Raw genomic sequence first — 19,652 nt, 5'->3', positions numbered from 1 at the left:
AGAGAAAGAGGGAAATGGCATTGATTCTTCAAAACTCAGATTTGGATGTGCAGAAGAAAAGGAGCCAGTGGTCAGAGTGGTGGTGGTGGGGAATTCAGAGGGTGTGCTTGGGCCTCAGGGTATCTGGATTTGCCTCCTACCACTTTGTTTGTTTTGAAGATGAACAAGAGGTACCTCTTCTGTGTGGCTGTCTCCACTCTGGTTCCCTCAGCACAGGACAGTACAGCCTCACCGTGCAGGGTGGGTGGGGGGCTTGGTGGCCCTTTCTCTCTGGCAGTGCCACATGTCCCTGTGGCTGTCACTCAGACTCACACCTAGGGCTCAGGGATAGCGGGTTGTGCCCCTGAGGCCGTGTGTGTCCAGTCGCCAGATGGCTGATCATTGATGATTCAAAATTAGTTTTGTCCCTGCTCTGACCCCAGCAGTTTTCCATTTGAGAGGGTGGGCTTTTGCTTAAATGCAGGGCTCTGTCTTTTCCTGTCTTTTCCATTGTCTTGAATTTAGGCCCTAATCCTGCCTCTGATCCCATTCTAACCTCAGCCTCAGGTAAACCTTTTAAAAAGACAAAAGCTTGAAAAAGGTTTGGCATTGCTGGCAGCAGTGTTTGCCATGAGGGGCAGGGGAGCCTTTCCTTTTCTGACAGGTTCAGGCTCGGAGTTTGGCTGACGCTGCAGGGCCTGTGCTGTCCACCCCACCTGGTGTCTGCCCGGCACCAGGGCCACCCAGAGGTTTAAGCACATCTAGACAAAGGACTTGGCTGCGGGGGGAGGGCTCAGAAATCAGATTTTGTGAACAATATTTGAGGCACTAGCTACAGTTTGACCTCAGGGATCTAACCCTCTCTGTGCCTTGGTTTTCCCGTCTGTGAAAGGGGATGATGATAGAACTTACAGCATTGGGTTATGATGAGGGTTAAATGAGTTAGTAAGCTAAGGGCTTGGAACAGTGTCTGATACGTAATAAACTTGCTTTAGTGTAAGCTGTTAGCTATCTCTATATTCATTAACAAAGGCAAAATTTTACGATTCTATATATCTAATCTTATGTTAGGTTTTTATTATATCCCTTGATCTCTGATGTCTAGAGATCAGTAGAATAAATGAATATGTACATGTGTGATAGAATATAAAGCAGGGTTTCTCAACTTTGGAATTGCTGAAATTTTGGGCTGGTTAATTCTTTGCTGTGGGACAGGGGCTGACCTGTGCATTGTGGGATATCTAGCAGCATCCCTCGCCTCTACCCGCTGGATGCCAGTGGCACCCTTTCTCCCCAGTCTTGATAATTATAACATTTCTGCAGACATTTGCCTTCCCCAGGAGGGCAAAAATCACTCCTGCTTGAGAACCGCTGATATGGAAAATAAACAAAAATTTAACCCCATCTTCTATTGATAATATCTTTAAAATCTTAATTTTAAACATTATTTTAGTGTCCTGACCCTTCACCCAACTATCTGTTTTATTTAATATTTTCCCCTTAATCCCACCGTTCTGTCTTGTCAACTTAACCTTTATCTGTAAACTTGTTTATTATCTGTTTCCCTGTGCAGAGTGTAGGCGTCATGAAGGCAGGGATGATGTTTTGTTCTCCATGTACTCCCAGTGTCTGATAAGGTCCTCAGTAGGGGTTTATTGAAAGAACATATGGAGGTGGCAGTGACCGATTCCTGTCCTCCTCTCTGCTAAGACCCATCATCTGCTGGAGGTGCATCTAGAGAAGATGAGAGCCTGAGTAATCCACAAAGTGGTGAGTGAGACGGTCTGCAGTGGAAACAAGGCCCCACACACCTGCCACTGGTGACTTACCAAAGACATCTCAATCTCTGACCAGGTGATGTTCGGCACTGAAGACACGGGCTCCACCAGCGTCGTGGGGAAGAAGAGGTTGTAGTGGCCCGTGGCCGCCAAGTACAGGGTCACTGCGATGTTGAAGGGCAGTGTGAAGACCGGGAGGTCCCACTTGCTGAAGATGGAACTCAAGGCACTAGAAAAGACAGGGCTGGAGATGGAAGGGACAAAGGATTAATCGCTGTGCTCATCCTTCAGTCTATACTGTCTAGTCAGCTCTGTATCCCCTCTCCTTGGCACAGCCATTCCTGGCTCCCTTGAGACTCGAGTGGTCCACTTACCTGGGACTGGAAATAAGGTGTTCAATATAAGTCTACATCTTTGGGAAACAAAACTTAAAAGTCTTATAACTTGTTTTCAATAGAAAATGTTATAAAATAATTTATATATTTCCTTGTTTCTTAAACCAAGAAAACTAAACAAAATCTTATCCTTACAAAATGTCATGTATTGCCTTTGGATCATTACAATGTACATCACAACGTATCGTGGGCTGTGATAACATTTAGACTGTATGCTTTAGATAACCTTCTAAGAGGAGGCTGCTACGAATATAGCAATTCAGCTGAAGTACTTGGAATTATGCTAGGAGCCATCATGTGAAAATGAAACCTTCAGTTGACTGTGTCCTCTGTCTTCCTGGTGTCTTCCTTGGGGAGAGAGTGGATTCTGGAGAAAGATGGAGCGAGGTGCAAATCCTAACTCCTACACTTACAGGCTGAGTGAGCTGCTTTAGGAAATTAACCTTCCTTAGCCTCAGTTTCCTCTGAAAGGGCCATCCACCTGGCACCCGACACTCTACATCTCCCACAAGCAGTGAGCTGCAGGACAAAACTTGAACTCATGTGATGCAGTTGATTGGCTCACTTTTAATTAAGTACGATGAATCTCAATTGGGCATTTAAGACTGCCTGAAATCCCTACTATACGTCCCTAGCAAATTAACTCTCCAACTTGCTGAGACAACAATTTTGCATTTTCTCCTTTCTCAATTCTTCACTTTCTGCTTCCCTTTAGTTTCAGCTAACCACCTTGCTTTACGCCACTAAGAAAACAGAAATGACAAGATGAGAAATGTTTCATTTTCCCGACCATAAGATTCATACTCCGACTGCTTTGTTCTCACATACTCTTCCTCTCTGCCTTTTTCGTATAATGGAAGTGTCCTTGCTCCCTTATCAGGCCAATTCTTTTCCTTGTACTTTGGGATCCAGTCTCTCAAAGACTTCATTCTTGGCAATTCTCTCCTTTCTCTCCTGCAGCTTCAACCTCTCCTTTTTCTCCAGGTCACTCTCATAAATACATAATGTGTTCTAGTACGTTCTACCTTAAAAATCCTCCCCCTTTCTTATTTCTGCTCCAAATATTGCCCCTTTTCTCTGCCCCCTGCACAACAATACTCTTCAAAACTTGTCTATCTTTGTTGTCCCCAATTTTTCTACTCCCATTCTTTCCTAAACCCACTCCAGTCAGGTGGATGTTCTCCCCACACCACAGAAATGGCTTTTGTCCAGTTCACCGATGACATCTCTCTTGCCGTGGTCATTCTCTGCCCCTTTCATTTGACAGTTGGATCCTCTGCCTGGATCGAAACACTTTCTGTCAGGGCTACCACGACACTGCACTTAGTTGCTTCTCTAGCTTATCCTTCTCAAGTCCCCTTCAGTTGTTCTTCCACTCTTCTGCCAGGCATCTAAATCTTGGAAGATCCTACAGCTCTGTCTTGGATCTTCTCTTTTGGAATCCTCTCCTCCTGGGTGATAACCTTTAGTTTCAAGGATGAAATATCTTCCATATGCTTCTGCCTTCCTAATCTTGACCAAATCACTAAGTTCCAGATTTGCACATCCAATTTCTTTCTCAGCATCTCTACTCAGAATGCTGAAGTTTAATATGTCCAGACAGAACTCTTGACGTGTGTCCTGTCCCTCACCATCAACTGGTTTTTCTTTCCGTCTCCTCCATCAACCCAGGTGCTCAGGCAAATTATAGGAGTGCACCGAGTCTTCCTTCACCCCCACCCCCAAACTCCACAGCCTCCCAGAAAGTCCTGCCAACTACCTTCCTTAAAATATACCCCAAGCCCAACCACTTCTCTTCACCTTCATGGACATCACCCTGGTTAAAGCATTCCTGTCCTCTGTGGGTTATTGCAGCAGACCTAACTATGCTTCTAGCATCCACTCCCACTCCAGCTAAAATCCATTCTCCACACTACCAGCAGAGTGATTTGTTTAAATTTAAACCACATCCTATCACTCCTCTGCTTAAAACCCTTTAACTGCTTCTCATCACAGTTGTAAAACTCAAGAGGCTTACTGGAGCAGTACAAACTATTAGGTACAAAATAAGCTACAAGGATATATTGTACAATACGGGGAATATAACCAATCTTATAATAACTATAAATAGAGTGTAATCTTTAAAAACTGTGAATCACTATATTATACACCTATAACTTATATAACGTTGTACAGCAAGTATATTTCAATTAAAAGAAAGGCTTACTAGATCCACAAGGTGTATGGGCCTTGGCCATCATCTACTTCTGCCCTCACCTCCTGCCACCCCTCCTTCATTCACTGGGCTTCAGCCCCTCTGGTCTTGTTTCTTGAACACATCATACTTCTCCAGTAGGTGTCTTTGCATATGCCACTGGTTCTGCCTGCAATATACTTCACCCAGATCTTCAGATGGCAGGTACTTTCTTATTTAGGTGACAGTTCAGATGTCTCCTCTTCCAAGTGGTCTTCCCTGACCACCCAAGTCTGGGATCACTCTTTGTCCCATTTGCTCCATTTTGCTTTCCTCAAAGCACATATCATATCTTGAAACGATCATTTTACTGAACAATTGATGAGTTTATTTCTATCTTTGCCAAGAAGAATGTCAGCTCCCAGAGGATGGAGACTTTCTCTTGCTCACAGCTCTCCCCGACATCTAGAATAGCCTCTGCACGTAGCAGGCCCTCAGCAAATTTTTGTTTGTTGGATAACTCCAGCACTACTTAGTACCTACGCTGTGGATTGGATTTCCAGGATTGTGTGAGTGGATTCATGAAGTGCCCGGATAGTAGCACAGAGCTCAGCCAGCGTAGGGGCCCAATGTTTTTTTCTTTTTTTTTTTTTTTCACTTTAAATTGGGAAGTGAGGGTGGGGATGGGGGCACGGCAGACACACTGCCACCCAGTGCACTGTGTCTGAGGGGCTTAATCTATGTAGTTATAAACCAAATGTATGCAAATGAAGACAAGTTCTCCTCATCCTCAGGCGTGGCGTGTGGGGGACATTAAGGAAATCCCCACAGAAATGACTGTGTTAGCATTTTGTCTTGATAGATTAACGAAGAAATCCTAAGAAGAAATGTAAATTGCCCAGAATGCTTAATGTAGTAATTTATTTGCAAACACTCCTAAAAAGTAATAGAACAGCACTTAAACTAAATTAAACTAACTGTTTTTAGTAACTCCAGACTTTGAAACCAAAGAAAGATGTTAAAAATCAGTCGACATGTCAGAGAGTGGTAGAGTTCAGGGGGTTGGGGGACATGGGCTCCCCTCAGGCTTCCTGCTACCATGTGACAGTGGGTGCGACCAGACCCCTTGACGCTGTAGGTTAGGAACCTATAGGAACCTACAGGAACGCTATAGGAACCACTGTAGGTTCAAGTGAGCTGAACATTACATATGTAAGAGGCCTATTTGTTGCTAACACCTTCATCTTGACTTTTATTCCTTCTGAAAAATGAGGCAAATGCACAGCAAGACCTCAACTGATGCTTCTTGTTCAAAGATTCTATGCTTTAAATATTGACATTTTGTTTCAAGAAAGCTCTTTGATTCTATCACAAGTGAGTTTCAGCTTTTGGGTCTTGGTTAGGCCATGGGATAGACGATTCCCATGTAGGCTGGAGTTGAATAGTGCAGACTCTGGGTTCATCATCTGGGGCAGGTTGCATAGCCTCTGCATGCCTTAGCCTTCCCTTCTGTAAATTGGGGACAGTAATAGTCCTCCCTTGCCTAGCACTGTGCCTGGCATGTAGAAAATACTCAGTAAATGTTAACCTTTATTACTAAGCCTATCATTCAGAGGAGGTTGTCAGCACAGTTTAAAAAAAAAAAAAAAATGTAGCAGTAAAAAAAAAAAAAAAAAAAAAAATCTTCCCTGGTGGCGCAGTGGTTGAACGTCCGCCTGCTGATGCAGGGGACACGGGTTCGTGCCCCAGTCCGGGAAGATCCCACATGCCGTGGAGCGGCTGGGCCCATGAGCCATGGCCGCTGAGCCTGCGCGTCCGGAGCCTGTGCTCCGCAAAAGGAGAGGCCACAACAGTGAGAGGCCTGCGTACCGCAAAAAAAAAAAATGTAACGTTTGCTCTTTGAAAGGTCCGTGTTATTCCAAACTCAAAATGATCCTCTTCTGTTGCAACTCAACTCAGGGACTCTTGCAAGATAGAAACAAACCAGGTTGACTATGAAGACACTGGGCCCCACAACATTGTCAGACACAGCACCTTGGGGCCCTGTAGGTCCGAGAGTGGAAAGAAGGAGGTGCCTCACCAGGACATGGCTGTGAAGGTCACAGGAAGCAGAAGCCACCAGTAATAGTCTAACTTCTCGGAGAACACAGCTATCAGCATTCCCACCAGCATCCCATTGTACCCATGGAGACCCGAGGCGATGGTGGTCCTGGGGTTGAAAACAGAGGTACCGTGTGAATTTGTTGGCACTTACTGGGTCTGTTCCTCCTGCTGCTCACAGAAAAAAGTCAGCTTAGTCAATGAATATAGGGTAGTCACACAGCTGCCGGCACATTTCTAGATCACACACACACACACACACACACACACACACCTTGATTACCCTTACTGATCTAGAATTAAATAATGCACTTTGTGTCTAAGCTCCCCTTTGCTTCTCAGGGGAGTCTAGACTGCTTTATATAGAGGGAAATCTAAGAGAAACCTGAGTTGTGTCACGGGGAAGGGGTGTGTGTGTGTGTGGTTTTTCAGAGAGAAAGGAGGGTTCAGAGAGCACTGGGGTAGTCAGGGGTGGCTCCCTGGCGGAGGAGGGATTTGAAGGAAGGGTAGGATTAGTTAGGTTGAAGCAAAAGTGCTCAGTTGGGAAGAGTGTGATGCTACATGGTAGGTTGGGTGGGACCCATCAGAGAAGGCTTTGGAAACCAAGCTGAGGGACTGGGTCTTTAGCTAATGCACACTTGTCTTAGATTCTTAATCAAGATATTTGGGAAGATTAGGCAGGGAATGTGTGTGTGTTTCCCTCATAAAACTGGGAGCAAAGAAAGAGTCCATGGAGCAGCTCTTTGAATGGCTTGGCAAGTTTTCCAGTGGATTATGGTCAGGAGGGAAGTTGGCGAATTAGACTGTCAGAGCAGGAAGGGACACAGGCTTCTTGAAGGTGACCTGTAGGTGGGCTGGATGGAGTTCACCTCAGCGCAGTTTTGGCGAACAGTGATGGAACAGTAGGACAAGAGCTGATCCTGTTGGAGGCCATTTCTATGCCAGCTCTCCGTGAGGTGAGTGGCAGCAAGGAATAGGGAACCCACTGCTTGAAACAGAGACACAAATCTTGGCTGGAGCCCATTTCTTCTGTCACCTACCAGACCTACACCCCAAAGAATTCAGCCTCTTATTCATCTGATCTCGTATGGTCTCCCAGCTAGAATTGGCGTGGTCCCCCAAGGCCACCTTAGAGGGGCACTGACACTTCTCATGGGAGACAAGTCAACCCACGCCTGTGCCTTGGTGGAGCTGGAATGTCAGGGGGGCTGGAGGAGTGCAGCGTTGGTTATAACACAAGCAACTCGGATCACTCCCCAGGCTCTGGGGTCACCAGGGGCCCCCGGATCTGCCGTCCACTCTGTCCACGTGCCAGGGAGAGCACTGACCTCCAGCCTAGAAGACGCAGGTCACATGTCCAAGCCTGAACCCTGCCATCCACTGGCTGTGGCTCCTTCCGTGAGCACCTTACTCCTCCTAGCCTTCTTTCTCTCACTTGCAAAATGTGGACCCTCTTACCTTCACTGTCTGCCTTGTGAAGTGGCAGGAAGAATCACAGGTAACAAGGCACGACAGTGTTTTTCAATATTTTTACAGTACCCCATGGTAAGGAAGGAATGTGTTCATATTTTATAGTATGGCCCAGTTTCTCTCTCTCTCTCACCACCCCCACACACACCCAACATGATTGAAACAAAAATTTCACAAAATAATATTTACCTTTACTACATATGGATTACTCTAATCTGTTTTATTTTACTGTACTATTTTAATTTTAAAAATCCTGTTTTTAAAAATTCATGATCTACAAATGAAGTGGTGACTGCCAAATTTAAAAAAACCTGAGACTCTGGGCATTCCCAGACCTCTCTGATCATCAGAACTACCCAGGAGAATCTTGTTTAAAACACCGCCCACCTCCAGATCCACTGAATGGGAATATCTCTGGGAGGGAGGGGGACTGGGGCGGTGCTAAGAAACTACATTTCTTAACAATCACTCCAGGTGTTTCTGGCCATCAGGAAAGTTTGGGAACCATTGGAATAACATATGGCAAAGTCTGAGGAAATGGTCCCGTTCTCTAAAATGCGCTTGTTGTTGTTACTGGGCTTTGTGACCACCGGTGCAGAGCTGACCCCCACCCCCCGACCCAACCTGCCCCCTTTCAGCTCCTGTTGTTCCCTTCTCCATGCCACCCCCCCACGCCCTCACTGCCCTCTCCTCTCGCCTTCCTCTCTCCTACATCAATGTTACTAGATCAAGGCTGCCCTCTCTAAACTTCCCAACACTTAATGAGGTCTGCCTTCTCTGAGCTCTCCAGTATATACTGTCTTGTATTATTCTGAGACTTTTCTTATCTGTTAGTCTTATCTCCCTCAACTAGATTGTAGGCTCCATGAAGGAAGAGCAGCTTAAGTGTTCCTCTGCACCTGCCTTTGAGGGAGTGTTTCCAGAAGTCTCTACAGTCAGATGGAGCCTGGTACTGTCACTTGTTGTGAACTTAGGAGAAGTTTAACTGTGTAAAGAACTCCAGTGACATGTTTAAAGCTGATACTCAGGAGACTGTGGTTGGCTGATACTAGGATAAGGTCACTCAAGTAAACACTTCTCCACCTGTCTATCCCAAGAACCCAAGACCCTCAGAGAGAGGAACTCACCTGTCCTGGCTCAAGACAAGGGCAGTTAAAGTTGACATCACTGTCCCCAGACCCCCAGCAATTGTCCACCAGGGATTCTGGATCAGGAGCCCTATGAAGATGATGAGCCCGCTGAGAGGGTTGTTGACGAACATCACCTGAGCGGCCCCCCTCAGAACCCAGTCTGTGAACTGGAAGGCCAGGGGCTTATCTGAAAGAGATAAGCAGAGTCATCAGCAGGGATCAGCCTGTGCTTCCCTGCTGGACCACTGGTTGGCGAGGCAACCAAGGCAGACAGGGATGCACTAGCCAGGACATTTTCCCTCATTCAGTCTGGCGCCCAGCCCGAATCTCTGCGTGGCCTGACAATCAGTCCACAGTGGTGTCAGTTTTGCCATACAGACTGAGGCACCATGCTGAGACCAATTTAACGCTATTCCACCCATCGCCTTGGTTGGTAAGGAAGCCCCAGGAACATTCCAAGGGAAATTTATTGGTCCAAAGGAAGAGGTGGGGAGGGAAGGAAACTCTTTTTGTGTAGAGCTGTATGACTCAGTTGAGGGCTGGTATCTGAGCAGCAAAGAATACAGTCTGGAGAAAAAAAGGCTTGGAAAGAAATGATTTTAGCCCAGCTGTGAAATCAGCATTGAGTTATGTATTGACATTGAGTATTGACATGCATTCTGTCTCATTCTCTGGTTTGGTTTCCAGGACAATATATACAAGTGGGGGGCAAGTGGGGGAGGGTAGGTTAGGCATATTTGTTGCAACATTTAGTTTAGGGAAACTAGGAGAAGAATGATGTTAAAAGGGAAGAATCTGGAACATTGGGGAGGCTGAGGCCAATATTTTCTTGGCACATAGAAAATGACTGTGGAATAAGTGAAGGAATGACCATTCAGTTTGTTTGAAAATGGCTTCTACGTTGCTAATGTGGTTGTCCTATATCTGTTCCATGTAGGAGTGAAGAATTTGCAAAGAACTAAAATCAGTGGAATGCACTGAATTTTGAAACCATGGGAATTCAGGTAGTAGGATACATTACGGCCACCCAGAGCCAGCCCTGAGCTGGAGGACCTCAAATGTGGGGGCCCTGCCATTGATGAGTGTGGGAGCAGCTTCCTTAGTCCGAGCCAGAGGGAGGGCTGGCTCTCTGGCCTGGCCTGGCTGCTTCTGCCCTGGGCATTGGCCTACCTTTCAGCCAGTTCCTGCATTCCTTCATCTCGCCTGTGAGGTAGCCCACAGCTTGAAAGAGGCTGATGCCCCCTTGGCCCAAAGAGCCCTGAGGGGCTGCCCCACTTTCTCTTCTTCTACCCTTTTCATTGGGTTTTTCAATCTTCACAATGTGGCTTTCTTCGCTGGATGACCGAAGATCCTTCAAGGAGAAGCCATGACAAAACATCAAATAATATAGCTTTTTGAGAGCAGGGGCATTTGGGGGTAGGGAAGATTGTCAGATTTTTTGATAAAGGTAGAGGATCATGAGACAAATAAATGTCCATTGTGCAATGCTGTCTAGAGTGCCCCACGCAGGCCTGCTCTTCCCAGGACTTCTACACGTTCCTCATAGCAGGGTTCTTAACTTTTTGTGCCATGGATCCCCTTTGGCAGTTTGGTAGGCCTGTGGGCTTCCTTCCAGAATGTTTGTAAATGAATAAAATAAATAAGATTGCAATGAAAACCAATTATATTGAAATGCAGTTATCACAGTATTAAAAAAAAACCTGCTATGCATATAGGGGCACCAATTACAATTTTAAAGCATTGATGAGTGACTATGGGGGATAACAACTCAGGACAACTCTATAGGGCCATTCTAGCTCCAGAACTCACCGTAGGCTCACCTGAGGCCTTTATTGTGACTGCATCACAGCCCAACTTCTGCCTAATTCTGCTGCCTTTACTTCTCTACAAGTATTGACCCCAAGGATACACTCCAGTAAACTTCTTACATCCAACTCTCCATCTCAGAGTCAGCTTTCTCGGGGAACCCAATCATGTGACAATGACAAAAATCTCAGGTACTACTAATACGGCTGTTGTTCTTTGCTTATATTTATAATTGAAGTAAATGCTAAAGTTCATTGGAGGTTAGTGAAAATAAAGATAAATTAGTTTTTCCATCCAAGTTCATACCCCCGTCAATCTTGTCTATGGATGCCTGGGTCAGGACTCCTTGCTCTAAAACTGTGCTTTCCAATATAGTATCCATATGGCTCTTGGCACTTAAAATGTGGCTAATCTGAACTGAGATGTGCTCGAAGTAGGTTTTGAAGGTTTAGTATGAAAAAAGAATGTGTAAAAGATCTCAGTGATACATTATATTGATTAAATATTAAAATAATAATATATGTATTTATATATATTAGGCTAAATAAAATATATTATTAAAATTAATTTCACCTGATTAATACAGATAGCCAAAAGGTACATAAAATATGCTCAACATCACTAATTATAAGAGAAATGCAAATGAAAACTACCATGAGGTATCACCTCATACCAGTCAGAATGGTCGTCATCAAAAAGTCTACAAATAATAAATGTTGGAGAGGGTGTTGAGAAAAGGGAGCCCTCATACACTGTTGGTGGGAATGTAAATTGGTGCAGCCACTATGGAGAACAGCATGGAGGTTCCTGAAAAAACTAAAAATAGAGCTGCCATATGATCCTTCAATCCCAATCCTAGGCATATATACGGGGAAAAGCATAATTCAAAAAGATACATGCACCCCAATGTTCATTGCAGCACTATTTACAATAGCCAAGACATGGAAGCAACCTAAGTGTCCATCAACAGATGAATAGACAAAGAAGATGTGGTATATTTATACAATGGCATATTACTCAGCCATAAGAAAGAATGAAATAATGCCAATTGCAGCAACATGGATGGACCTTGAGATTATCATACTAGATGAGGTAAGTCAGTCAGAGAGAGACAAAATATGATATTGCTCATATGTGGAATCGAAAGAAAAAATAATGCAAAGGAACTTATATACAAAACAGAAATAGACTCATAGACTTAGAAAATAGACTTATGGTTACCAAGGGGGAAGTGGGGGGAGGGATGGTTAGTTTGGATTAACATATATACATTACTATGTATAAAATAGATAACCAACAAGGACCTACTATATAGCACAGAGAACTACACTCAATATTTTGTAATAACCTATAAGGGAAAAGAATCTGAAAAAGAACAAATATATATATATATATATATATAAAAACTGAACAATAATATATATATAGTTATATATATAACAGAATCACTATGCTGTATATCTGAAACTAACACAACATTGTAAATCAACCATACTTAAATAAAAAATAAATTAATTTCACCTGCTTCTTTTTCTTTTTACTTTTTAAAATGTAGTTAATATAAATTTAAACTTACATGTGTGGCTCATATTACGTTACTATTGTATACTGATGGTCTACAGCTTTCTCTAACCTCATCACTGCATCAAAACTTAAATGTCTTGAAGATGTCAGTAGAAATGGTGAAGTAAGGACCTCCTCAAATTCTCTCCTCCATTAAGGCAATGAGAACATTGGAAAAAAATGTGCTGGAGGTGGTGGATAACAATTGAGGAAAACAAGAAGCTCATCAAAAAGCTTAAAAGGAAAAACTGGGGAATGAGACATCCAAAGGGGGCTTTAAAAGCCTTGGGCATATTGCTGTGAATCTAGAACACCTAGATGCATGTGTAGGGCTTGCACATGCCCAGGACAGTATGTATGCTCAAGAAAGACCTGAGAATGCCCTAAGCTCTCACCTCTGGCTTAGTTTGAATCTCTATGAAAGCAGAAATTAAAGGCTAGGTGGAGTTGAAAACTGCCTAGGTGAGTGTTGAAGATGCCCCAACACATAGACAGCTCTCCTTGGCAAAGACTGAGAAGCTTACTGATCCCAGGCATTTAAGGAAATCTCTGGCCAATAATTAGCTAAACTTTAAGCTGACTGAGCAGAGATTTCAGTGGCTACAAATGACAAAAAAATAAAGACTTTCCAGAACTAGTCCAGACAAGCCATTAAACAAACAAGCCAGCAACCACAAAACCTGGGGAGAGGGAAGAATCTGATTTTCAGAGTTGTCACATTATTTAAGACATCCAGTTTTTTAACAAACAATTATGAGACATGCAAAGAAACAAGAAAGTATGAGACAAGGGAAATAAAGCAATCAATAGGAACTGTCCCTGAGGAAGGCCAGACTTATTAAACAAAGATTTAAAATCACCTTAAAATATCATCAGGGAACAAAAGAAAACCATGTTTAAAAACTAAAGGAGAGTATGAGAAATATGAGAACAATCTCACTAAATAGAGATTATCAATAAAGAGGAAATTATAAAAAAGAAACAAATAGAAATCCTGAAGTTGAAAGGTATAAAAATGGAAATGAAAAATTTGTTAGAGGAGCTCAACAGCAGCTTGGAGCACTTAGAAGAAAGAATCAGGGCTTCCCTGGTGGAGCAGTGGTTGAGAGTCCGCCTGCCGATGCAGGGGACACGGGTTCGTGCCCCGGTCCAGGAAGATCCCACATGCCGCGGAGCAGCTGGGCCCGTGAGCCATGGCTGCTGAGCCTGCGCGTCCGGAGCCTGTGCTCCACAACGGGAGAGACTACAACAGTGAGAGGCCTGCGTACCGCAAAAAAAAACAACAAAAAAAACAACAAAAAAGAAAGAATCAGAAAACCTAAAGGCAAGTCAATTGAGATTATCCAATCTGAGGAACAGAAAGAAAACAGAAAGATGAAAAATGAACATAGCCTCAGAGACCTGTGGGACCCATCAAGTGTACCACCATATGCATAATGGGCATTCCAGAAGGGAAGGAGAGAGAAAGGGGCAGGAATATTGAACAACTTCCCAAATTTGATGAAAATCAGTAATAGACACATCAAAGTAGCTCAACAAACTTCCAGTAGGATAAACTCAAAGAGATCTTCACCTAGACATATCATAAACTATGAAAAGTCAAAGACAAGAGTAATTTTGTATAGACTCTTGAAAGCAGCAAGAGTGAATCAAGTCATTACATACAAGAAATCCTCGATAGAATTAACACCCAATTTCAGAAACCATGGAAGTCTGAAGGCAGTGGAATGACATATTGAAAGTGCTGAAAGAAAGACTGTCAATCAAGAATTCTATATTCAGCAAAACAGATTTTTAAAAATGAAGGAGAAATTAACACATTCTGAGATAAATGAAAACTGAGAGAATTTATTGCTAGTAGACCTGCCTATGAGAAATATTAAAATGAGTCCTTCAGGCTGATATGAAAGGACATTAAGAAGGACACTAGTATCTCAAGAAGAAATAAAGAGCATTGGTAAAGGTAACTACATAGGTAAATACAATAGACAGTATAAATGTATTTTTGGTAATTCTCTTCTTCCCCTTCTGATGTAAAGACAACTTCATAAAATAATTGTAAGTCTGTGTTGGTGGGCATACAGTGTATAAAGATATAATTTGTATGACAGTAACAGCACAAAGGAGGTGGGGATAGAGCTACATAGGAACACAGCTTTTGGATAATATTGTAATTAAGTTGGTTTTAATCCAAGCTAGAATGTTATAAATTAAGATGTTTAGTTGTAATATCCAGGGCAACTACTCAGAAAATAACTAGAAACATATAGAAAACAATGACAGAAGAATTAAAATGATACACTAGAAAATATCTGTTTAAGACAAAAGATGGCATAGTGAAATAATAGAGAAACAGAAAAAAGACATAGAAAACAAATAGCAAAATGGCAGGCATAAATCCTACATTATCAGTAACTAAATTAAATATAAATGGATTCACAATTCAATTAAAAGACAGAGATTGGCAGAATGGAATTTAAAAAGTTATACAACTATATCTTGTCTACAAGAGACACAATTTATATTCAAATATGTAAATAGATTGTAAGGATGGAAAAAGATAATATTGTGCAAACCGTTACCAAAAAAAAAAGCTGGAGTGACTATACTAAGATCAGCAAAATAAACCTTTTGCTAAGACAAAAATTGTTACTAGAGAGTAAGAAAAACAATTTTAATGATAAAAGGATCAATCTATGAAGAAGATATAAGAATTATAAACACTAACATGCCTAACAAAGCCCCAAAATACATGAAGCAGAAGTTGGCAGAATTGAAGGGAGGAAAAGTCAACTCAATAATAATAATTGGAGACTTCTATACTCCACTTGAAAAAATGGATAGAATAACTAGACAGAAGATCAAGGAAATAGAAGACTTGAACAACACTATAAACTAACTAGACCTAATACATATCTATAGAACACTTCACCCAGCAATAGCAGAATATACCTTTTATAGTGCACATGGAACCTTCTCCAATATAGACCATACTAGGCCATAAATAAGTGAAACATTTTTACTGATAAAAATATCAGTAAAGGGATTGAAATCATTCACAATATGTTCTCTGGTCACAATGGAGTGAAATCAGAAATCAAACATAGAAGGATATTTGGAAAATATGTGGAAATTAAACAACACACTCCTAAATAATCCATGGATCAGAGAGGAAATCAGAAGAGAAATTGGAAAATATTTCATTCATTGAGATGAATGAAAACAAAACCACAACACACCAAAACTTATGGGATGCAGCTAAATCACTGAGTAGAGTGAAATTTGTAAATATAAATACCTATGTTAAAAAAGAAGAAATATCTCAACAACCTAACCTTTCACTTTAAGAAACTAGAAAAATAACAGCGAATTAAATCCAAAGCAAGTAGAAGGAAGGAAAAGTTGGTTCTTTGGAAAGATCAAAATTGACAAACTTTTAACTAGTTTTACAAAGAAAAAAAAGAGCAGATTGAAATAACTAGAATCAGAAATGAAAGAGGGTGCATTACTACCAACCTTAAAGAAAAAATTATAAGGAAGTGGATTATAAAGAAATTAATAATTGTATGCTAATAAATTAGATAACCTAGATGAACTGTATAAATTCTTAGAAAGCCACAAACTACCAAAACTGACTCAGGAAGAAATAGAAAATCTGAATTGACTCATAACAAAGTAAAGCAACTGAATTAGTTAAAAACCAAACCAAACCAAACCAAAATTTCCCACAAAACCCCAAGTCCTGGTGGCTTCACTTGTGAATTGCACCAAATGTTTAAAGAATTAATACCAATATCTTCTAAGGAGTAGAAGAGAAGGGAACACTTCTTAACACATTCTATGAGGCTACTATTATCCTGATATCAAAACCAGACAAAGTAATCACAAGAAAGAAAACTATAGACCAATATGCTTTATGAATATAGATGCAAAAATCCTTAACAAAATACTAGCAAAACAAATCCAAGCAGAATATAAAAAAGATTATGACCAAAAGAGAATTCTAAGAATTTGAGACTGTTTCAACCTATAAAAACTATCAACAGATTGTTTAATAGAATAAAGAAAAAAACTCACATGGTTATCTTGATAAACAGAAAAAATATTTGAAAAATTAAGCAACCTTTCCTGATTAAAAACAATCAACAGACTAGGAATAGAAAGGAAGTTCCTCAACCTAATAATAAAAACCCACAGCTAATATCAAACTTAATGGTGAAAGACTGGATGCTTTCCCTCTAAGATCAGGAACAAGAGAAAGATGTGTGCTCTTGTCACTACTATTCAACATTGTACTGGAAGTTCTAGCCAGAGGAATTAGGTAAGAAAAAAACAGACAAAAGGGACCCATATTGGAAAGAAAGAATTTAAACTATCTCTATTTGAAGATGGAACATCCTTTTATACATAAAATCCTTAAGGAATCTACAAAAAACTATTAGAGATAATGAATGAGTTCAGCAAGTTTGCAGGATAGACAACCAATATACAAAACAAATTTATTTTTATACATTGGCAATGAACAATTGAAAAATAAGATTAAGAAAACAATTCTATTTATGCAGCATGAAAAAGAATCAAATATTTTGGAATGAATTTAACAAAAGAGGTGCAAGACTGTACACTTAAAAACTACGAAACATCATTGAAAGAAATTAAAGACTCAATAAAAGGAAAGATAACCTATGTCCAAGGACTGAAAGACTTAATATTGTTAAGATGACAATATTCTCCAAATTGATCTATAGATTTAACACAATCCCTATCAAAATGCCAGTTGCCTTTTTATTTTTTTTCAGAAATTGAAAGTTGCATCCTAAAATTCATATGGAAATTTAAGGATCTCAGAATAGATACAACAATCTTGGAAAAGAAGAACAAAGTTGGAGAACTCATACTTTCTGATTTCAAAACTTACTGCAAAGCTACAGTGATCAAGGTGGTGTGGTATTGCCATAAGGATAAACATAAATCAGTTCAATAGAAATGAGAGTCCAGAAACAAACCCATACATTTATAGTCAATTGATTGTTGATAGGAATATCAAGACAATTCAGTGGAGGAAGGATAATCTTTTTAACAAATAATTCTGGGACAAGTGGACATCCACTTGGTAAAGTATTAAAATTGGACCCCTATTTAATATCATATACAGAAGGGAACTCAAAATGGATAAAAGACTTACATGTAAGAGCTAAAACTATAAAACCCTTAGATTAAAACATTGGAGTAAATCTTTGTGACCTTGGATAAGAAAATGTTTTCTTGCATATGACACCAAAAGCATAAGCAATCAAAGAAAAAATAGATAAATTGGACTTAATCAGAATGAAAAACTCTGCTTCTAGGACATGATCAAGAAAGTAAAAAGATAACCTACAGAGTGGGAGAAATTATTTGCAAATTATATATCTGGACAGGGTCTAATATCAAGAATATAAAAAGAATGATTACAACTCCACAATAAAAAGACCAATAACCCAATTTAAAAAATGGGCAAAAGGTGTGAAAAGACATTTTTCCAAAGAAGATATACAAGTGGCCAGTAAGAACATGAAAAGATGTTCGACATCATTTGCCATTAGGGAAATGCTAATCAAAATCACAATGATGCCATTTCACATTCACCTAGGCTGTAACACATTCACCTAGGCTGTAACAAAAAAGACAACAACACATTTTGATGAGGAGGTGTAGTGGCACGATGTGCACATTGCTGGTGAGAATATACACTAATGCAGCCACTTTGGAAAAAGAGTTTGGCAGTTTGTTAAAATATTAAACATAGACTTACCATATGACCCAGAAATACCACTTCTAGGTATATACCCAAGAAAAATAGAAACGTGTCCACACAAAAACTTCTACACAGATGCTTATAGTAGGATTACTACTTATACAGCCTCAAAGCAGAAACAACCCAAATGTCCATCAGCTGATGGATAAATAAAATACAGTATATTAATACAATGAAATATTATTTGGCCATAAAAAGGAATGATCTACTGAAAGAACCCAAAAACATTATGCTAAATGAATGAAACCAACCACAAAAGGCCACAAATTATATGATTCCATTTATATGAAATGTACAGAGTAGGCAAATCCATAGGGACAGAAAGTAGATTGGTGGTTGCCAGGGGTTGGGGGGAGGATGGAATGAGGACCGACTGCTAATGAGTATGGATTTTCTTTTTGAGGTGATAAAAATATTCTGGCATTAGATAATGATGTTTGCACAGCTTTGTAAATATGCTAAAAAACTGTAATGTATACTTGAAAGGCATGAATTTTACGGTACCTGAATTACATCTCGTTAAAAAAACCTAAGCAGTCTTGGGTTCTCTTCCACTGAATCTGTAGCTAGCCAGGCTGCCTTGGTGCTTCTGGGTCCAAGGAGTGCTGAAGGCCTGTGTTTGAATGAGGGCTTCCTTTTGGAGATAGTAGAGTAACTCAAGGGTGCAGGTGTAAGGGGAAAGATTTTGGGGACTGGTTGGAAGACTGGTATGTGTGTGTGTGCATTCTCTACTTGTCCTTAAAAATCATGTCGCACACAGAGCCACATTTTCCATCTAAGGCCAAGTAGGGCTGCTTGTGGGTGTGAGCACGTATGGGGGGCAGAATCTCCCCAGCGGCGACACTTCCATGGCATTAGGTCACATGTGCTGGGAGGCAGCATCTTTCTACACTCTTTCTCCTACTATCCACCTGGGAAACACCCTGGGAGGGACGTTCCTCACCTTTTCTTCAGGCATTTCCAGGAGGGGCAGAGCCGGATGTGTATCCTGGGGGCTTGAGGGCCAGCTAGGGCTGGTAAGCTCTGACTCATAGAGTTTGTGTCTGCTGGAAAGAGGCTCTGGCAGGAGAGGACTGCTGTGAATGTGAGTGTCAGACATCTCTTCCATGCGGCGGTCACTCATGGATCATGTGACTGGTGAAAGGAAAGGGAAAGAACAGGTGAGTCAGGATGGGGCCTCAGGGACTTGACCAAGGCTGGATGGAGGCCCCAGGAGGACTGAGGTCTGTCCTGACACAAGGGACCTACTCCTCCAGTCTCCAGAGGGGCCTGAAGCCATTCCTCAACCCACGTGACCTGTACCTTTCAAAATCCCCCCATTCTTCCAAGCCCAGAAGAAAGTCCATTTCTGCTGTGCAGATTTCCCTGACCACCCAGTTAGACTAGATCTCTTTTTTTTTTTCTGATCACTAAAATATTTTTTCTCTACCTTTCATATCGTCTATTGTACTCTCTTATTGT

General features: G+C 41.2%; 1 protein-coding gene across 2 annotated transcripts in view; it reads right to left on the bottom strand.

Annotated features, from left to right (window-relative positions):
* The window catches only part of SLC14A2 (solute carrier family 14 member 2), a 54,732-nt gene extending 35,418 nt beyond the window's left edge, over nucleotides 1-19,314 (bottom strand). For both annotated transcript variants that reach the window (XM_060310223.1, XM_030868276.2), the window contains exons 1-5: nucleotides 19,135-19,314; nucleotides 10,196-10,376; nucleotides 9,023-9,212; nucleotides 6,406-6,534; nucleotides 1,809-2,001 (exon numbers count right to left, since the gene is read on the bottom strand). In XM_060310223.1, the coding sequence (XP_060166206.1) occupies nucleotides 1,809-2,001; nucleotides 6,406-6,534; nucleotides 9,023-9,212; nucleotides 10,196-10,376; nucleotides 19,135-19,314 (873 nt within the window). The remainder of the gene's footprint in view (nucleotides 1-1,808; nucleotides 2,002-6,405; nucleotides 6,535-9,022; nucleotides 9,213-10,195; nucleotides 10,377-19,134) is intronic.
* Nucleotides 19,315-19,652: the final 338 nt, after the last annotated feature.

This window comes from Globicephala melas, chromosome 13 (assembly GCF_963455315.2).
Source record: "Globicephala melas chromosome 13, mGloMel1.2, whole genome shotgun sequence".
NCBI classification, from domain to species: domain Eukaryota; kingdom Metazoa; phylum Chordata; class Mammalia; order Artiodactyla; family Delphinidae; genus Globicephala; species Globicephala melas.
This window is presented reverse-complemented; position numbering and strand designations above follow the sequence as displayed.